Consider the following 19,324-nt stretch of genomic DNA (forward strand, 5'->3'; position numbering starts at 1 on the left):
ATGGAGCTGCCTCTCATCCCTCACCTGTTCTTGTCCCTGATGGTCCTGACAGGTGAGGGAGGTTAACTTCTTGGTTTCTGATGGGAAAAGAGGATACTGGATTGTTTGGCATTGGGACTTTAGGGTTAAAATTATTTGGGAATTAGGATGAAAGATTAACACTGATTCTCCATTGCTAGTGTGTCTGTGTGTCTGTGTGTGGGTGCGCGTGTGTGTGTGTTTGCACGTTTGCTTTCTTATGCCCACAGCATATGACCGAGTTAGTGTTGAGATTGTCAGAGCCTGTGTCAGGTTTGTGATCCAATTATCTAAAACCTGTGTCCTCCGCTCTGGAGAAGTTAGGGGACCACAAAGAAACAGGATGTGACCTTCCACGTGGCCACTCTGATTCCTATTCCCCCCTCCCTTCCTCTCCCTACCCTTGGTGGTCTCTGGAGCCGGAGGCATAGCTGACTAACCATGTAGTCAGAACTCTGGGTTTATCTAACCAATGAGCTGCAGCTCCTAGTCATACAACCCTGGCATTTTCCTGGGTGCAAAAAGGCTCACATACAAACCACCTTTTTGAAAATGAGCATGTTTTGAGGCAGAGCTGTCGCCATTGGTGGGAGTGGGTGGTCTAAGAGGGGGTGGCTTGAAAGGAAGGAGCAAGACACAGGGAAAGAACCATGGGAGAGACCAGAAGCTGGAATGTTTCCTCACCAGTGCCCTGTAATCTTCGTTTCCTAAAATACCAGCTCTGATTTTAAAGGGATGGGAGGGAAGAATCAGCCAGAACTTGATTGGGGGCGGGGGTCTTTAGAGTGGGTCGACAGCTAAGGAAGAAATGCGGAGGGCAGTGGGGAGGGTGGGTACATTTAGAAAGGAAGCTGGTGGTTGTGGGAAACTTTAGGGCGAAGGGACCCTTGCTAGGATGAATGGCAAACCATGTGTGTGGGCAGGCGAGGGGCCCCACCCAGTTAATTGCCACTGAGGTTTTCAGGGCTGGAATCACCCAGAGCCCTAGACGTTGGAGAATGAGAGTGAGCGCGTAACAATGGCACTGGGAGTCTAGAGCGAGAGAGGAGAGACCCAGACATTCAGTGTTCCCTCGTCCCCTGTTCTCCCCATGGTCCTGGTTTTGGGGAGAGTTTGAAAGGCATGGTTGTTCTGGGGCTACAGACAGTCTCTCTCCCTCTTTTAACCCTCCGCTTGGGGAGGAGGATGTGTAGGAGGAATGATGTGGAAAAGAGGAACCTGACCCAGGCTTGTCTGTAAATTAGATCAGGGGTTGAATGGAAATACAGCTGTGCACTAGCATGGCAGAGGGCCACAGGTTAGACAGCTGGACACAGATACAGGAAGGAGATCATCCTTGCCTGGAGCTCTGAGTCCATGACATTGACAGAGGCCAGGCAGCTTATGAGTAACTAGAGGCCCGATGCACGAAATTCGTGCAAGAGTAGGCCTTCCTTCCCCCAGCTGCTGGCACCGGCTTCCCTCTGGCACCCGGGACCTGGGCTTCCCTCGCAGCCCCGGCCTTGTCCGGAAGGTTGTCTGGTCTAATTAGCATATTACGCTTTTATTATTATAGATAAGCAGAGAAATATAGCAAAGCATGTCCTTCACAGCCTCTCTCTGGGCATTCACTAGCCTCTCTACCTGCTGCCTGCTAACCTTATGATCCCGGCCCCCCAGGTCTCTGCTCCCCCTTCAACCTGGATGTGCATCACCCACGTCTGTTCCCAGGGCCACCTGAGGCTGAATTTGGATACAGTGTCTTACAACATGTTGGGGGTGGACAGCGATGGTGAGGAGGAAGCCAGAGGGCCATGAGACGGGGGCTGTGATGACGCTGTAAAGGGGTTGAGGCAGATGGGAATCTAAAGGAATCGGGAAGTGGGTGGGCTCTAGATTTGCCAGCCCATGCACTTACCCTCTGGCCTGTCTCTCTCTCTCTTTTTTTTTTTTGTATGGCCTATCTCAAAGGTCATGGTTACATTGTGCTTATATTCATGCCCTCCCCCAGGGTGCTGGTGGGTGCCCCCTGGGATGGGCCTTCTGGTGACCGAAGGGGAGACATTTACCGCTGCCCCATAGGGAGATCCCACAATGCCTCATGTGCCAAGGTCCACTTGGGTAAGATGCCTCACTCTTCTACTCCTAACCCTAGCCTTCATACGCTAGTAACTTTGACCCCTTATACCTCATCTTCACCCCCATATCCCACATGCTCCCTGTCCCCGACTTGACCCTGATCTCTTCTCAAACCCAAAATCATCCTGAACTCAAGCACCCCATCTGGGACCTCATGATCTCATTCTCTTGCACCCCCCTCCCTCCAGGTGACTACCCACTGGGAAATTCATCTCGTCCTGCTGTGAACATGCACTTGGGGATGTCTCTGCTGGAGACAGATGGTGACGGGGGATTCATGGTGAGCTAAGGAAAGGGTGTGGCTGGGTCTCTGCGGGTTTGTGGCAGAGAAAGAGCAGTATGGTGTGGGAAGCTGGTCTATGCAGAGGGTCAAGGAGTTAAGAACCCTAGAAAGTAGAGGGGAATCTCCGTGCCTCCTCCTCGGCGCATGCTCTGTGGGCGCCTCCCAACCTGGGAGTAACTGTGTCTCCCACCTGCCCCCAGGCCTGTGCCCCGCTCTGGTCTCGTGCTTGCGGTTCCTCTGTCTTCAGTTCTGGAATCTGTGCCCATGTAGACGCCTCATTCCGGCCCCGGGGAAGCCTGGCACCCACTGCACAGCGTAAGCCAGAAGGAGGGCTGAGGTTCAGCCCTCAGCACGGGGTGCAGGGTGGGAAAAGGATGGGGCATCAGGGTCTGCTGGGCCTGCCTGGCTGTCCTCACTGCTACCTAATGTGTCTGCATAAGCGCCATGCTCCCTAACAGGTTAGAATTCAGACTCTACCAGGGCGCTAAGACTCTATGAACTGATCAAAACAACTTCAAAAACTCAGCTCTCACTGTATCCCTCCATGCCCTTGGCTACAGCATTTACCTCACCATTCTCCAATGTGTCATCTATTTTTATACCTCCATCTCCTTTTGTTTAAAGAGTTCTCAATCCAAAGGCCTTTTCTTGTATTCTCCTTTCCTCGAACATCTTCAGTCTTCAGTATCGGCTCAGTTGCTGCCTCCTTTGATTCCCCACCATCGGTGCTATGTTTTTACCTGGCATGCAATTATTATTATTATTATTATTATTATTATTATTATTGTAATATGCTTATACTAGGGGCCCAGTGCATGAATTCGTGCACCTTGAAAGGAACTGTGGGCTGTGAGGCTGTGGTGGTCACAGGGCAAGTCTCGGCCAATCCTCCGTGCCCCCACCCGCCCCCTCCCGCTGTGGCCCTGGTCCCTTGTCTGCCAGCAGCCCCGCTCCCATCGTTGCTCGCCCACGCGCTGATGGCACTGGCCCTGCTCGCACCTGATGGCAGCATGGAGCAATTGGGACCTGTGCCAGCAGCCGGTGTGAGCAGGGCCAGAGCGGCGGCTGCTGCCCTAATCACCCCTCAGGAGCAGGGGGAGGTAGAGAAGCCTCAGGGACGATAGGGGCCGGTGCCTGGCACCGGCCATGGGTGTGTGCAAGTGGGGCCAGCGCCGGGCACTGGCAGCGGGTGTGAGCATCGGGCGGAACCACGGCACACGGGAGCAAAGAATTTTCAGTAACCACCAGAGGCTTGCCCCAGTGACAGCGACCAGTGCCCTGCCTTGGTCTGACACCCCCGCTCACCTGCTCCACCATCCTGCTGCGCCCATCGCCCGCCATGTTCCACATGCACCCTCTGGTGGTCAGTGCATGTCATAGCAACTGGTTGTTCGGTTGTTCTATCATTTGGTCTATTTGCATATTAGGGTCATTATATATATATATATATATATATATATATATATATATATATATATATATATATTGATTTCAGAAAGGGGAAGGGAGAGGGAGAGATAGAAACATCAATGATGAGAGAAAATCATCAATTGGTCACCTCCTGCATGCCCCCTACTGGGGATCGAGCCCACAACTGGGGCATGTGCCCTGAACAGGAATTGAACTGAACCACAACCTCCTGGTTCATGGGTCATTGCTCAACCACTGAGCGACACTGGCCGGGCTTTTTCTTTCTTTCTTTTTTTTTAGTATATTGCATAACTAACTTAGTATATTGCATAACTTTTATTCATTTCTACATTTACCCAGGGCCTGGCATACTACCTTCCTTGCATGACAGAAGTGCCTAATAAATGTTTAAATTGAATGTGACCTCTTCCCTTGTTCCCTCATGCCCAGTATCCTGTACCCCTCTGCTCTCTATCACCACACTCCTCCTCCTAGGCTGCCCCACATACATGGATGTTGTCATCGTCCTGGATGGCTCCAACAGCATCTACCCCTGGTCTGAAGTTCAGACTTTCCTACGAAGACTGGTGGGAAGACTGTTCATTGACCCAGAGCAGATACAGGTAAGAGAGGTCAATAAGGATGGGCTCGGAGGGGAGAGACAAGGAGAGAGGAGATACACGTAGATAGTGTCTTCAGGAGTATCCAGGCGCTCACCTTCCCTCCCTTACACACTTTCTTCTCCCTCCCCACTTTCATACACACGTTTCATTTAAAAAATACATTTTTATTGATTTCAGAGAGGAAGGGAGAGGAAAAGAGAGATAGAAACATCAATGATGAAAGAAAATCATTAATCGACTGTCTCCTGCACAGATATTTGTCCCTGATGGATGGAGCCCCCCACTGGGGATGGAGCCCACAACTCGGGCAAGAGCCCTGACCGGGAATCAAACCATGACCTCCTGATTCATAGGTGGACACTCAACCACTGAGCCACAACCGTTGGGCTACATACATTCACTTGACTGTGCACTTTATTCCAGGTGGGGCTGGTACAGTATGGCGAGAGCCCTGTACATGAGTGGTCCCTGGGAGATTTCCGAACCAAGGAAGAAGTGGTGAGAGCGGCAAGGAACCTGAGTCGGCGGGAGGGACGAGAAACAAAGACTGCCCAAGCAATAATGGTGGCCTGGTGAGGCACTGGGGAGGGGAGTCGGGGAGGCAGAGTGGGGAGGGCCGAGACGGGTTAGGGGAGGCGTGGAGTGCAGTGTGTACATCCCAAGATGCCTTGGATGTTTATCTTTATGTGAACACTAATGGTGGGTGAGGGGAAACTAAGTTGACTGTCAGTGCACTCCCTCCCGTCACATTTCTACAAAATATCTATCTGTATCGCTCCATGTTTCTGCTGTGTTTATCTCTGCAGACGGAACTCTCTCTCCCCATCCTGCCATCCCCACTTCGATCTTGACCCTCAGGTTCTCCATCACTCATGTCCTCGCTCACTTTCCAAACATGATTCAGACTCATTCTGGGAAGACTAGCCTGGCCTGGCCATTCTTCTTTATTCTACACTCCCTTACTACGTGTCCTCCCAAACACACTCTCTGCTAAATTAATGTAGGAATGAATGAATTTTATACTTATTGCTCTCCGGGCAGCTCAGTTGGTTAGAGCATCAACCCAATACACCAAGGTTGTGGGTTCCGGTCAGGGCGCATTCAAGAACCAACCAATATATGCAGAAATACATAGAACAGCAAACATCTTTCTCTCTTTCCCCCTCCCTCTCTCAAATCAATTTAAAATTAAATAAAGGAATTTTATATTGATTTGCATTGATGACATGCTCATCTCTATGTCCTATGATATTCAAGCATTTGAGCTCTTACTGTGTGTCAGTCTGCATGCTAGACACTGTTGGGGAGATGGTCTGAAAGGCAAGATGCCCGACCTCAGCGAACTGGTGATGCTGTTGTGTGTGTGTGTGTCTGTGTGTATGTGTGTGCCTGTGTGTGTCTGTGTGTGTATGTGTGTGCCTGTGTGTATGTGTGTGTATGTGTGTGTGCCTGTGTGTATGTGTGTGTGTGTGCCTGTGTGTATGTGTGCCTGTGTGTGCCTGTGTGTATGTGTGTGTATGTGTGTGCCTGTGTGTGTGTGCCTGTGTGTATGTGTGTCTGTGTGTCTGTGTGTCTGTGTGTGTGTCTGTGTATGTGTGTGTCTCTGTGTGTGTGCCTGTGTGTATGTGTGTGCCTGTGTGTATGTGTGTGCCTGTGTGTATGTGTGTATGTGTGTGCCTGTGTGTGTGTGCCTGTGTGTATCTATGTGTGTGTGTGTACGTCTGATCACACCTCCTTTCTCTCTCTTCTCAGCACAGAAGGATTCAGTCAGTCCCGCGGGGGCCGCCCGGAGGCTGCCCGGCTGCTGGTGGTTGTCACTGATGGGGAATCACATGATGGAGAGGAGCTGCCCGCAGCACTGAAGGCCTGTGAGGCCGGACGAGTGACCCGCTATGGCATTGCCGTGAGACTCTGCTCGGACCTGGAAGGAGGGGTGGGGTGGGGATGGTGACATCAGGACCGGGAACTTGAGAGAAACCACTTCCCAGACACCAGCCACCTTTCCCTCCCTTCACTTTGGCTGGCTGTGTCTGTACCAGCTCCCATATCCCAACCCACACACTGAACAGACCCACCCTGGCTCTCACCCCAGGTCCTCGGCCACTACCTCCGGCGGCAGCGAGACCCCAGCTCTTTCGTGCGGGAAATCAGAGCTATCGCCAGTGACCCAGACGAGAGGTTCTTTTTCAATGTCACCGATGAAGCTGCGCTGACCGACATTGTGGACGCACTGGGAGACCGGATTTTTGGCCTTGAGGGTAAGGATGCCCCTGGAAGAAATGGAGGGCGGGGAAGGGGGTTCTGGAGCACAGGTGCCTCAATATTGTCTCATGCCCAAGGGTCCCATGGAGAAAACGAAAGCTCCTTTGGCCTGGAAATGTCTCAGATTGGTTTCTCTGCTCATCGGCTAAAGGTTGGATAGCCTGCCCCCTCCATGCGTGACCCCACTTGACCTCTGACTCCTTCCAGCCTCTGACTCGAACCCTTCAACCCCAGGGTTCTTCTATATTCCTCCTTTAACCAGTGTCCGTTCTGACGGCTCCTGGCTGTCACACTGACCCCGACCTGTGCCCAGTGACGCCCTCCCTCCCAGGCAGCTTTGCCCTGACTCCCGCTGCCTTTGCGGTGACCCTGTCTGTTCTGCCCACAGGATGGGATTCTCTTTGGGATGGTGGGGGCCTATGACTGGGGGGGCTCCGTGTTATTATGGCTCGAAGAAGGTCGCCACCTTTTCCCCCCACGGACCGCCCTGGAAGATGAGTTCCCCCCTGCATTGCAGAACCATGCGGCCTACCTGGGTGAGTAGCAGGGGTTTGCAGAGGCCTGGGAGGTGGGGGGCGCTTCCCGGTGTGGGGTGTGAGCACCCCCTCTTCACTTACACAGTTGTTCACGGACCTCCTGCTACTCCCCTTGGGACCCCTCCTAGGCCTGTAGGGATCCCTCCCATTCTGACCCCGTCTTTTCCTTCTGCCCCCGACTCCTTGCCCACTTCCAGGTTACTCTGTCTCCTCCATGCTTTTGCGGGGTGGACAACGCCTCTTTCTCTCGGGGGCTCCTCGGTTTAGACATCGAGGAAAGGTCATCGCCTTCCAGCTTAAGAAAGATGGGGCTGTGAGGGTCGCCCAGAGCCTCCAGGGGGAGCAGGTAGGGCATCCGAGGGGAATCAGCCTGTAGGGAGACAATGAAGGGGCTGGAGAGGGGCCTGAGATTGGTGCTGAATTCTGCTAGGGAGTCTGTCAGGGCCATGATGACCAGAGCGGCAGGTGGGGGCGGGGGAGGGGGGGCGGTTCTTCCCACTTGTTCACAATCACCTTCCCTTTTCTCTGGGTTCACCACTCCTCTCACTCCCCCCCACTCCCCAGATTGGCTCATACTTTGGCAGTGAGCTCTGCCCATTGGATACAGATGGCGATGGGACAACTGATGTGTTACTCGTGGCTGCCCCCATGTTTCTGGGACCCCAGAGCAAGGAGACAGGACGTGTTTATGTGTATCTGGTGGGTCAGGTGAGGCTTGCTTGCCGGTCAGGAAGGAGAGAGAAGGGGAGGCACATGTATTTGAGGGCTGGCTGAGAGGTTGGGACAATCAGATCGACGCCTCTCTTCTTCTCGCCGCCACCAGCAGTCCTTGCTCACACTCCAGGGAACACTTCACCCGGAACCCCCACAGGATGCTCGGCTTGGTTTTGCCATGGCTGCCCTTCCTGACCTGAACCACGACGGCTTTGCTGACGTGGCGGTGGGGGCACCGCTGGAGGATGGGCACCGTGGAGCGCTGTACCTCTATCATGGGGCTCGGAGTGGAGTCAGTCCCCGCCCTGCCCAGGTCAGGCGTGCCCGAGGAAGGCAGGGGCGTGTGGGGGCAGGGGGAGTGGGGACGTGGCCTCTGCTTATCAGTGCTCCCCTGGACTTGGGACCCAAACTGAACAAATGTGTTTTCAGTAGTACAGTAGCCGCCTCCCCCCCCCCCCTGCCTCCCCCCCCCCCCCGCCCCACGGGGATATGGTCCAAGACCTCCAGAGGAGCCCGAAACTGCAGATCGTACCAGACTTTACATATACCGTGTTTTAGGCTTGTTCCTGTACATACATACCTATGACAACATTAATTTATAAATTACGCACAGTAAGAGATGAACAACAATAATGAAAGAGAACAATGATAACAGTATGCTATAAGAAAACTCATATGAATGTGGCATTATTAAATAAAATAAGGGTTACTTGAACAAAGCTGTGTGAGTCCTACAGTTGATCTGATAGCTAAGATGGCTCCTAAGTGACTCACGGTGGGTAGCATACTGAGTGTGGCTACACTGGACAAAGGGATGACCCACACCCCAGGCGGGACAGAGTGGGGCAGCTTAAGAGTCTATCCCACTACTCAGAATGGCACACAGTTTAAAACTTAGGAATCATTTATTTCTGGATTTTTGTATTAAATATTAACAGCAGAAAGTGAAAGCGTGGATAAGGGACAGAAGGTGAGGTGGAGGGGGATACAGGTTGCTACAGGGAATCCTGAACACAGGCAAGTTTCTCTTGTGCTGATGAAAGAAACAGGAGCCAGGTGGGAGGCTGGGAACCAGGTGTGGGAGTCCCTGCTCAAACTCCCCCTCTCCCCGCAGCGGATCGCTGCTGTCTCCCTGCCACAGGCCCTCAGCTACTTTGGCCGAAGTGTAGATGGCCGGTTAGATCTGGATGGAGATGACCTGGTGGATGTGGCTGTGGGCGCCCAAGGGGCAGCCATCCTGCTCAGGTGAGTGGTCCCGTTTCAGGCAAAGTGGATGGCTCAGCATGGCTGTTCAGAGCAAGGGATTTGGAGTCGCAGGCTTAGATTTGGATTTCTTAGTCAACTACTCTGGCCTCCATTTCCTAGTTTTTAAGAGTCTCATGCTCTACCGACTGAGCTAGCCGGGCAATTTCCTAGTTTTTAAAATGGGAACACTCCTACCTGATAGGCTTATTGTGAGGATTAAGTGAGGTAATCCCTGTAAAGATCTTAACACAGTGCCTAGCACAGCGGTTCTCAACCTGTGGGTCGCAACCCCTTTGGCGGTCGAACGACCCTTTCACGGGGGTCGCCTAAGACCATCCTGCATATCAGATATTTACATTACGATTCATAACAGTAGCAACATTACAGTTATGAAGTAGCAACGAGAATAATTTTACGGTTGGGTCACAACATGAGGAACTGTATTTAAAGGGCCAGAAGGTTGAGAACCACTGGCCTAGCACATAGCTAGTGCTTCTTAAATGTTAGCTGTTCTCACCTGGCCAGCACCGCTCAGTGGTTGAGTGTCGATCTATGAACCAGGAGGTCGAGGTTCGATTCCTGGTCAGGGCATAAGCCCGAGTTGTGGGCTGGATCCCCAGTGGGGGGCATGCAGGTGGCAGCCGGTCAATGATTCTCTCTCATCACTGATATTTCTGTCTCTCTCTCCCTCTTCCTTCCTCTCTGAAATCAATAAAAATATATTTTATATATATATTTAAATGTTGGCTGTTATCTTACTTCTGTTAGAAGGTTCGGAGGAGAGAGGCCTGCACGCCTAGCCCCTCACTCTTTCCTTTGACCCCAGGAGGCAAGCGCTGGGAGTGGATTTTCTCAAGGTCTTTCCTCCGACTAGAATTTCTTTCCCACCCTGTGCCCAGCTCCCGGCCCATTGTCCGCCTGGCCCCGTCGTTGGTGGTGACCCCGCCGGCCATCAGTGTGGTTCGGAGAGACTGCACGCGGCGAGGCCAGGAGGCCGCTTGCCTCTCTGCGCTCCTCTGCTTCCGAGCGACCTCCCGCACGCCTGGCCGCTGGGACCGCCGGCTCCGTGAGTGACCGCTGGGCACCGGCCCCCCTCCACCCCGGCCTGCCTCGGCCTCGGACCCTCTTGACCCTCACCCTTGCCTGCCCCGTGCAGACGTGCGGTTCACAGCATCACTGGACGAGTGGACAGCTGGAGCCCGGGCAGCGTTTGACGGCGCTGGCCAGAGGCTGGCCCCCCGGCGGCTCCGGCTCACTGTGGGGAATGTCACCTGTGAGCGGCTACACTTCCATGTGCTGGTGAGGAGGGGCAGGACGTGCTTAGCCTCGGGGCCTGGGCGTGAGGGGAGGCCCGGGTCAGAGGAGCAATTTCAGAAAGTCAGACTTTGGAGTTGGGCTGATCTGGGTTTCAATTCTAACTGCTGTCTGCCATCTGTGCAACCTGGGAAGCCGGTTTCCTTGCCTGCAAAGCTGGGGGGGAGGTGAGGGGGGCAGATGATAATAATAACTGCATCACAGGATTGTATTAGAAGTAAATGTGTCGCCCTAGCTGTTCTGGCTCAGTGGATAGAGTGTTCGCCTGCAGACGGAAGGGTCCCGGGTTCGATTCCGGCCAAGGGCACATGCCTGGGTTGCAGGCTCAATCCCCAGTGGGGGGGGGGGGGTGCAGGAGGCAGCTGATCCATGATTCTCTCTCATCATTGATGTTTCTATCTCTTTCTTTCCTTCTCCCTTCCTCTCTGAAATCAATAAAGAAATATATTTTTTTAAAAAAATAAGTAAATGTGGCCCTGGCCGGGCTGCTCAGTTGCTTAGAGCATCGTCCCATGTGCCAAGGTTGCAGGTTTGTTCCCCAGTCAGGCCACATACAGGAATCAACCAATGAACGCATGAATGAGTGGAACAACAAATTGATGTTTTTCCTCTCTCTCCCTTCCTCTGTCTCTCAAATCAATCAGGAAATAATTTTTTAAGAAAGAAGTAAATGTGATAGCACTGCCAAAACCTTCTGACAGTGCCCAACACACAGACAGCGCTCAGCAAATCATCGCGGGAATGACCACATTCCCAGGCCTGGCTTGTCCCCTAGCCCTGGCTCCCCATGACCTTGCCTCTGGTTTCCCTCAGGATACATCAGACTACCTCCGGCCGGTGGCCTTGACTGTGACCTTTGCTTTGGACAACACCACAAAGCCAGGCCCTGTGCTGGACGAGGGCTCACTCACCTCTCTGCGAAAGCTGGTCAGCAGTTCCACGCCCTGCCCTGTCCTGTCCTGGCCCCCACACTGCCTGAGGGGGAGGGAGGAGAGGAGATCACAGTGAATCTGACCTGGGCACCCGCTCTTCTCCCTTCACCTTCCTCCCAATGCCACTTCTTTCTCCTTGCCTTCTTCTCAGCCCTTGGCCCCCCCTCTCTCCGCCAGGTGCCCTTCTCCAAGGACTGTGGCCAAGACAATGAATGTGTCACAGACCTGGTGCTCCGGGCGAGTATGGACATCAGAGGCTCCAGGTGGGATGGACAGGAACTGGCCAAACCCAGATGACCTGAGCCAGGCTGGACGGGACTAGAAGGGAACTGGAGGGTGGTTCTTTGCCCAGAAAAACAGAAGCGAGGCTTTTGGCATTCCTTCAACTCCTGAGTTCTCCCTTATGCACCTCTCCTAGGAAGGACCCGTTCGTGGTTCAAGGTCGGCGGAAAGTGCTGGTGACAGCCACCCTGGAGAACAGGAAGGAGAATGCCTACAACACCAGCCTGAGCCTCAGCTTCTCTAGAAACCTCCACCTGGCCAGTTTCACTCCTCAGGTGTCAGGGGCGGGGAGGGGCTTGGGGAGGAGCTGGAGAAGAAGGAGGGAGCAGAGTGGGTATTGTTCTCAGCTGCGAGGGGCTCTGGAGAAAGGCCCCGTGTTCAGGGGCTGCGGGCAGGAGAGCAGCCGCAGCCCCAGCTCTGCTCCAGCCCCTGTCTCTGCTCTCAGAGGGACAGGTCGGTGAAGGTGGAGTGTGCCGCGCCTTCCCCTCACGCCCGGCTCTGCAGTGTGGGACAGCCGGTCTTTCAGACTGGAGCCAAGGTAAGTGGGGCCCAGGATGAGAAAGGGGCTCTGAGAGAGCAGGGGCCGGACTGGGTGGGCCTGGGGCTGGAGAAGGAGGCACACAGGGCTCCTGCTCCTCTGAACTTGCCCCGTGACTAGGAATCTACCATGACCCCTGTCTCCTGCCTCCAGGCGACCTTTCTGCTAGAGTTTGAGTTTAGCTGCTCCTCCCTCCTGAGCCAGGTCCTTGTGAGGCTGACTGCCACCAGGTGAGAGCAAAGGGAACCTCCCCCGGCCCTCTCCTACTGGGTCTTGCTGGCTGGGGTGGTGTGTGTGTTGGAGGAGGGGGATACATAGCCTTGAACCCTCTCCTCCTGAGAGGGTCTCTGGGACAGGATGTCAGCTTCTCCCCTTGCCCTACAGCAATAGCCTGGAGAGAAATGGGACCCTTCACGATAACACGGCCCAGACCTCAGCCTACATCCAGTATGAGCCTCACCTGCTCTTCTCTAGGTATGGCTTGGTCCCCTCTGGGACCCTCACCCCATTCTGACCTCAGACTCATAGTCTATGTTCCCACCTCTCCCTTCATGTGCTTCAGTGTCCCCAAAGCCCAAACCCTTGGGGCTGCTCCATCTTTTTGCCCCCAATCCCACTCATGCAAAACCGTCTCTTTTAAGCATCTTACTTTCTCCCTAGGTATGGGCTTTGCTGGGCCTGGGGATTGGGGCGAGGGTGGGGGATATGGGATGTGGCCATAAACATTGTTAGTCTGCCGTGTCTCATGTCTATCTTCTCTATGTACCCCCGCCTCTTCATTCATGTGCTGGCTCGGCCTTCCCTGACTCCATCTATGTATTGACCATGTGCCTGTGTCTGGGTCATGGCTATGGCCGTGTACTTCCCGACTTGGTGTCCACGCAGTGAGTCCACCATGCACCGCTATGAGGTCCATCCGTACGGGACCCTCCCAGTGGGTCCCGGCCCTGAATTTAAGACCACTCTGAGGGTGAGAAGCTGGCGGGCCTTGGAGTGAGGAGGGGAGGAGGGAGACGTCTTGGGGGGAAACGGAAAAAGCCTCTCTTAGATGTCAGTGGGATCCAGGATAAAGAGGAGCGGATGCCGAAGGATCTTCGTCTCCTGCCTCTTCCCGTTTTCAACTCTCCTCTCAGGTTCAGAACCTTGGCTGCTATGTGGTCAGCGGCCTCGTCATCTCAGCTTTCCTTCCAGCCGTGGCCCATGGGGGCAACTACTTCCTGTCACTGTCTCAAGTCATCACTCACAATGTGAGTCTGGGCTGGGGGATGTGGGGCCCTCCACCTTGACCTGGTGGACTCACCAGCCCCTTATTGCTGGGTCACTGCCCTCAGGGCTCCTCCCCGGGGGGACCTTTCCTTTACGTATGTGGCTTCTTTGAGAAGAAAGAGAGGGATTCCCCCACTATAAGAGTGTGGGTAGGTGCTGCTCAGCATGCAGTGGCTGGCCTCTCACCATCAAGAGAGTCCCTCAAGTTCCATCTTTCTCCAGGCAAGCTGCGCGGTGCAGAACCTGACCGAGCCCCCTGGGCCCCCTGCGCACCCAGAGGAGCTTCAGCACACCAGCCGGCTGGTATGCGTACAAGGATGGGGCAATGTGTCCAGGGTGGGAACAGTGGTGTTTGGAGCCTTCTGGTTGGGGGCAGAGCCTGGAGCGGGAAGTGGGAGATCTTTCCACCAGGTCTGATCTGTCTCTCTCTTGTGATAGAACAGGAGCAACACTCGGTGTCAAGTCGTGCGGTGCCACCTTGGGCGGCTCGCTAAGGGGACCGAGGCCTCTGTCGGACTACTGAGACTGGTTCACAATGAATTCTTCCGGAGGGTAAACCTCTTATTTCCTACTACTCTTCCCTTCTGTTCCAATCTGGAACTTGAGCACAGGCTTTGGAAGTAAACAGACCCATGTTCAAGTTCCACTTTGCCTCTTACTAGCTGTTGGATGTTGAGCAAGTTATTTCATCTCTCTAAGCTTCTTTCTTCTCATCTCTAAAGTGGGGGTGATAACACCTACTTTAAGGGGTTGTTGTAAAGAATAATTGAATAATGAGATGGGCTCATTAAAAGCTAGTTATTATCCTCTATGTATCATCCCTTAGTACTATACTAATAATCAATCAACATTGATAGGATACCTAAAATTCAATCAATTAATAATCCATCAAGTGCCTACTATATGAAAGGTCCTGTACTAGGAGACATTGAGGAGAATATCCCAAATGTTTAGTGCCATGTTTAAATCACTGTAGTGACTTAATACATTTCTGTTAAATAAATGAGCAAATAGTAGATTTACATGCAGTATATGTATTGTAGGGGGGTCAGAAGTAAGATTATACAGTTGAGAGAAATCTAAATTATGAAAGTTCTCTAAAGCTAGGGAGATAAAATGGAACTTAATATGATTGGCAGTTAGGAGTCAGTGTGAGTTCCTGAGCAGGGAATTGTCATCTTAATTGTAACAGCTATTCAGCACTAGGGTTCTCTACTGTGCATCCCATACACCATCTCCTTTGAATAACACAACATCCCTGGGATGCAGGCATATGTTTTAAGGGAAGTTAACTCTGACAGACCATTCCTCTCTAAGTCTGCTCCTCTATTTATCTCTCTTTGGTATCCTCTGTTTTAAAAATAATATTTTATTGATTTTAGAGAAAGAGGGAGAGGGAGAGAGAGATAGAAACATCGGTGAGAAACATCAACACTGATCAGCTGTCTTCTGCACGCCCCCAACTGAGGACCAAGCCCACAACGGGTCATGTGCCCTTACTGGAACCGATCAGTGACCTCTTGGTACACGGGTCAGTGCTCCACTACTGAGCCACACCATCTGGGCTTTGGTATCCTCTTTTGAATTCATTAATCTATTCTTTTTAAATTTTTAAATTGATTTTAGAGAGGGGGGGAGAGAGAGAAGCATCTATTTGTTGTTTCACTTATTTATGCATTCATTGGTTGATTCTTGTATGTGCCCTGACTGGGGATTGAACCTACAACCTTGGCATAGCTGGATGACACTCTAACCAACTAAGCTGCCTGGCCAGGGCATTCAGCCATTCTTTTAACAGATTTATTATTTAACCACTAGGTATTTGGCACTGTGCTAGGTACTAGACACTAGGAACACATAATTAAAGATTTTTTAAAAATATGTTTTTATTGATTTTAGAGAGAGAGGAAGGGAGAGGGAGAGAAAGAGAGAGAGAAACATTGATCGGATGCCTCCCATACACACCCCAACTGAGTATTGAACCCACAACAACCTGGGCATGTGCCCTGACCAGGAATCGAACCAGCAACTTTCAGTGCACAGGACAACGCTCAACCAACTTAGCCACACTGGCAGGGTTAGGGACACATAATTAATAAGACATAGCCCTTGTCCTCAAGGATCTTATAATTCATTGGTGAAAGACAGAAAAGTAAACAGAATTTTATAACCTTCTCAGGGGTGGTTGGGTTTAGAAGGAAATACTTTCTGAAATCCCAGAGATGATGTCTAAACTTCAACCTGAAGGAGGGGTAGCGCTTAGCCAAAGAAAGGGAAGTTGAATGCATTTCAGGTAGAGCAGACAGCATAACGAAGGACCCTAGCTTTAGAGAACTTTCACAATTTAGATTTCTCTCATTTCTCCGTCTATAACCCTTTCCTCTTTCCCCATTGGTCTCCAACCTTTACTTCTGGTCTTCAGAGTCCTGAGAGTTGTGCCTTTCAGCCTCATCTTTGTTATTGGAGTTCCCATTGCCACACTCCCTGATGATGGCTCGCTTTAAATGTCTTCCCGTCTCCTTGTTCCGCAGGCCAAATTCAAGTCTCTGACAGTGGTCAGCACCTTCGAGCTGGGAGCTGAGGAGGGCAGTGTCCTCCAGCTGACCGAAGCTTCCCGCTGGAGTGAGGTGGGCTGGAGGCCTCGTGTGAGAGCTGCGAAAACATTGATTGGATGCCTCCCGTATGAGAGTGGGGGTGGGGAAAGGACACGTGTGGGCTTTTTTCAGAAGTGTCTTCATCAGGCAGCAATCGGGGAGTCAGAAGTGACAAGTCAGGATGCTAGGGTCCCACTGCCTCCTTTCCTGCCTCCGTTTCATTCCTTTTAGTCTTCTATTTGGAGGCTGGCTTTGCTTGAATGTGGGGTGAGGCCAGCTGGGTGAAAGGGTGCAGGTAAAAGACCCCTCTCCCCACACAGAGCCTCCTGGAGGTGATCCAGACGCGCCCTGTGCTCATCTCCCTGTGGATCCTCATTGGCAGCGTCCTGGGAGGGCTGCTGCTGCTGGCTTTCCTCGTCTTCTGCCTTTGGAAGGTGAGCACGGCTTTGGTTGGAAATACGGGCCTGGTGCCCACGCCTTGAGGGGTCCTTGATTGTAGCAGGGAAAACCGGGTTTGTGCTGGGCAGCCGGTGGGTGTCATGCCCAACCTCCTTCCCTGAACTCCACAGATACTGGTTGAATTCCACTAAGCCAAATAAAAGAAATGTGAACCTCATGTTTGGAAGCAGAACCAAAGTGAAGACTTCAGATAAGTCTGAGGGCTGTTGGCAAGGTCCCCGGGCAGGCCATCTGACAATAACTCTTATCTCTTCCTGTACAGCTTGGCTTCTTTGCCCGTAAGAAGATCCCCGAGGAAGAAAAAAGAGAAGAGAAACCGGAGCAATGAATGTAGAATAGAGTCCTGGAAAGCCCTCCCTGGAAGCTTCTCCGAAAGATGCGCAAAAGAACGGAGGCCGGGGGCGCCGAGGGGACGAGAATCAGCCCCTGGACGGCCTCCCCTCGCCTGAGCCCTGACTTGACTTTGGAGTCATGAGGAAGCTGCTGGCAGGAGATGAGGCCTCGCCTCAGACAAGAGGGGCTGGCACCCCGACTAGGAGCGCTCCCTGTCTGCTCCCTCCTCACGACCACGGTTCCACGGCCAACACGGGCCTTTTCCTCCAGCCTCGGGAATCGGGAATTTGGTGCCTAGGTCCCGGCCTCCTTTCAGATCCCCCGACGGCCTCCTTCACAGTGTGGGAAGGGCGAGGCTTGTCTTCCTGGTCCCCTGCCTCTCACCTTCCTGCTGGCTCCCTGATCCCCAGGAGGGAGCTGACGCTGGCTTGGAAGAAGTAAAGTCAACATCTGCTGCTCTCCTCTGGAGTCTGGTGATTCAGAAAGCCAACTGGGGAGAGTCAACAGGAAAGAAGAGGGAGGAGGAAAAGCCACAAGAGACATTCTGTACAATTCCAAGGAACAGAGAAGCCTTTAGACAGGCAACTGCCATCCCCCTGAAACCTGAGACCTGGCGGTGCGCTGGCCCGCCCTCAGGTGCTGGGGAAAGGAGCCGCTCCGGGCCTGCTGGGTATGGGTTTCCCAGCTCCCACCATTCCCTGGGAGCAGAGCCAGGTCCCCGAATCTCTGGAGCCAGGAGCCCCCCGGTGGCTAGAGGTGGAATAGCAGAGCAGCCTGGCTGCCCCAGGCAGCATTTTCTCCTCCCTCGGGCCTCTCAAACTTGTGAGCCCTCTATAAAGTCCAGAGAAGGGAAAGGATTGCCGCTTGACGGTGGGAAACCCTTCCACCCTACCAGCGTGGGGAAGCAGCAGCCCCATGGAGCCTGAATGAGGGGGGTTTGCATTGAGGAGGAAGCTGAAGTGAGTGGCAGGAGGTGTCTGAGGAGCAAGCCCTTCCTTGCTCAGCAGGGGTTCTTGAGCACAAAGAGCTCCTAGGAACATGCTTCTGGGGCAGCTCCTACTTTGTGGGGCTTCCCTGCTGGAAGCGCGTTGCCAGCCCCTGCCTGATGTTTACTAGAAATTCTCAAGTTCATTTCCATCTCTGGACCACCCCCACCCCGTCCCATGTTTTGGTCATGGCCAGTTAAGAGAATTTGATTCTCATCAACAACTGGGTAATTTATATTTCTTTGTAATCAAGACTTGGGATACCAAAGTCAGTTACTGGTCTCCAGGGTGCGGCACCCATTTAGAGCTGAGATCAGGCATCTGACCAGCAGCCACAGAACCTGTCCTTCAGGGCTGTCCTTGAGGCCCACAGTATTTACTTTGGCATGTCTCGAGCTGTTTGCAGAGGGCATTGTCTCTGTTTTCCAGCGTGGTGGGCAGCATATCAGATGGCCAGAACAAATAAAGTTCGTGTCAAGTGACTTCCGTTCTTTTTGAGTTCCCTAGGATATAGGTTATTCTTGGTTCCCCTGAGGTGAGATTTTATACGAAGTATTTGAAATGTTTTCTGTGCCTCTCCCCCTGCGGATGTGCTCTAACCTCCTGTGTACAATGTGTGTGTTTGGGAAGCACAGAGGCCTAGATTGAAGCCCCAGGTCTGCCATTTATTAGCTAGTGGCCTTGGGCAAGTCATAGCTACCCCAAGGCTCAGAGAACAACAATAGGCCGTGTGATAACAGTAGTGAAGAATGAAAACAGACTCGGCTTTAAATCTAAATTCTACTACTTAAAACTCGTTTGACCTTGAACAGATGTAACTTCTCTAAGTCTTGGCTTTCTTTCTTTTTTAAAAAATTTATTTTATTGATTTTTTACAGAGAGGAAGGGAGAGGGATAAAGAGTTAGAAACATTTATGGGAGAGAAACATCAAGCAGCTGCCTCTGCACACCCCCCACTGGGGATGTGCCCACAACCAAGGTACATGCCCTTGACTGGAATCGAACCTGGGACCCTTGAGTCTGCAGGCCGACGCTCTATCCACTGAGCCAAACCAGTTAGGGCAAATCTTGGCTTTCTTATCTTTAAACTTACTAGGGTTGTGAGGCCTAAATGAGATAATTTAAGTGAGCATGGTAAGTCTTCATAAATGTCACTATTGTTATAAAAATATTTTGTTATTAAATAACCTACCCTACCATGTGTTGTGAAGATAGAACAAGAGGTGTTTTAAAGCGCCAGGCCAGACCCTGAAGATCTGTTTCTTCTGTATGCTATTGTCTCCTCCTACTAACATCATCCCCTTTGAAATAAGCCCTCATGTCCACGAAGGTGATAAATAGCTAATTAACTTAGGTTGTAATGGTAGAAATCAAATCTATTTTATTTCCTTAGATACCTTAAGTTCTTGTC

At 52.2% G+C, this 19,324-nt stretch overlaps 1 protein-coding gene across 1 annotated transcript; it reads left to right on the forward strand.

Moving 5' to 3' along the window:
• Positions 1 to 1,701: 1,701 nt before the first annotated feature.
• ITGA10 (integrin subunit alpha 10) lies at positions 1,702 to 18,394 on the forward strand (the record flags this gene model as incomplete). Its single annotated transcript, XM_081113235.1, is given in 29 exon segments — positions 1,702 to 1,789; positions 2,325 to 2,399; positions 4,325 to 4,452; positions 4,876 to 5,024; positions 6,205 to 6,355; positions 6,545 to 6,710; positions 6,792 to 6,865; positions 7,103 to 7,250; positions 7,448 to 7,596; positions 7,815 to 7,958; positions 8,074 to 8,277; positions 9,079 to 9,209; positions 10,109 to 10,275; positions 10,366 to 10,508; positions 11,337 to 11,450; positions 11,633 to 11,737; positions 11,739 to 11,774; positions 11,778 to 11,843; positions 11,845 to 12,012; positions 12,183 to 12,275; positions 12,429 to 12,505; positions 12,660 to 12,749; positions 13,161 to 13,245; positions 13,409 to 13,522; positions 13,764 to 13,844; positions 13,980 to 14,093; positions 16,073 to 16,168; positions 16,456 to 16,569; positions 16,857 to 18,394. Coding segments are annotated over 29 exon segments (3,336 nt in total). The 3' UTR covers positions 16,923 to 18,394.
• Positions 18,395 to 19,324: the final 930 nt, after the last annotated feature.

Source organism: Myotis nattereri (assembly GCF_964212035.1).
Source record: "Myotis nattereri genome assembly, chromosome: 18".
In the NCBI taxonomy this organism is placed as follows: domain Eukaryota; kingdom Metazoa; phylum Chordata; class Mammalia; order Chiroptera; family Vespertilionidae; genus Myotis; species Myotis nattereri.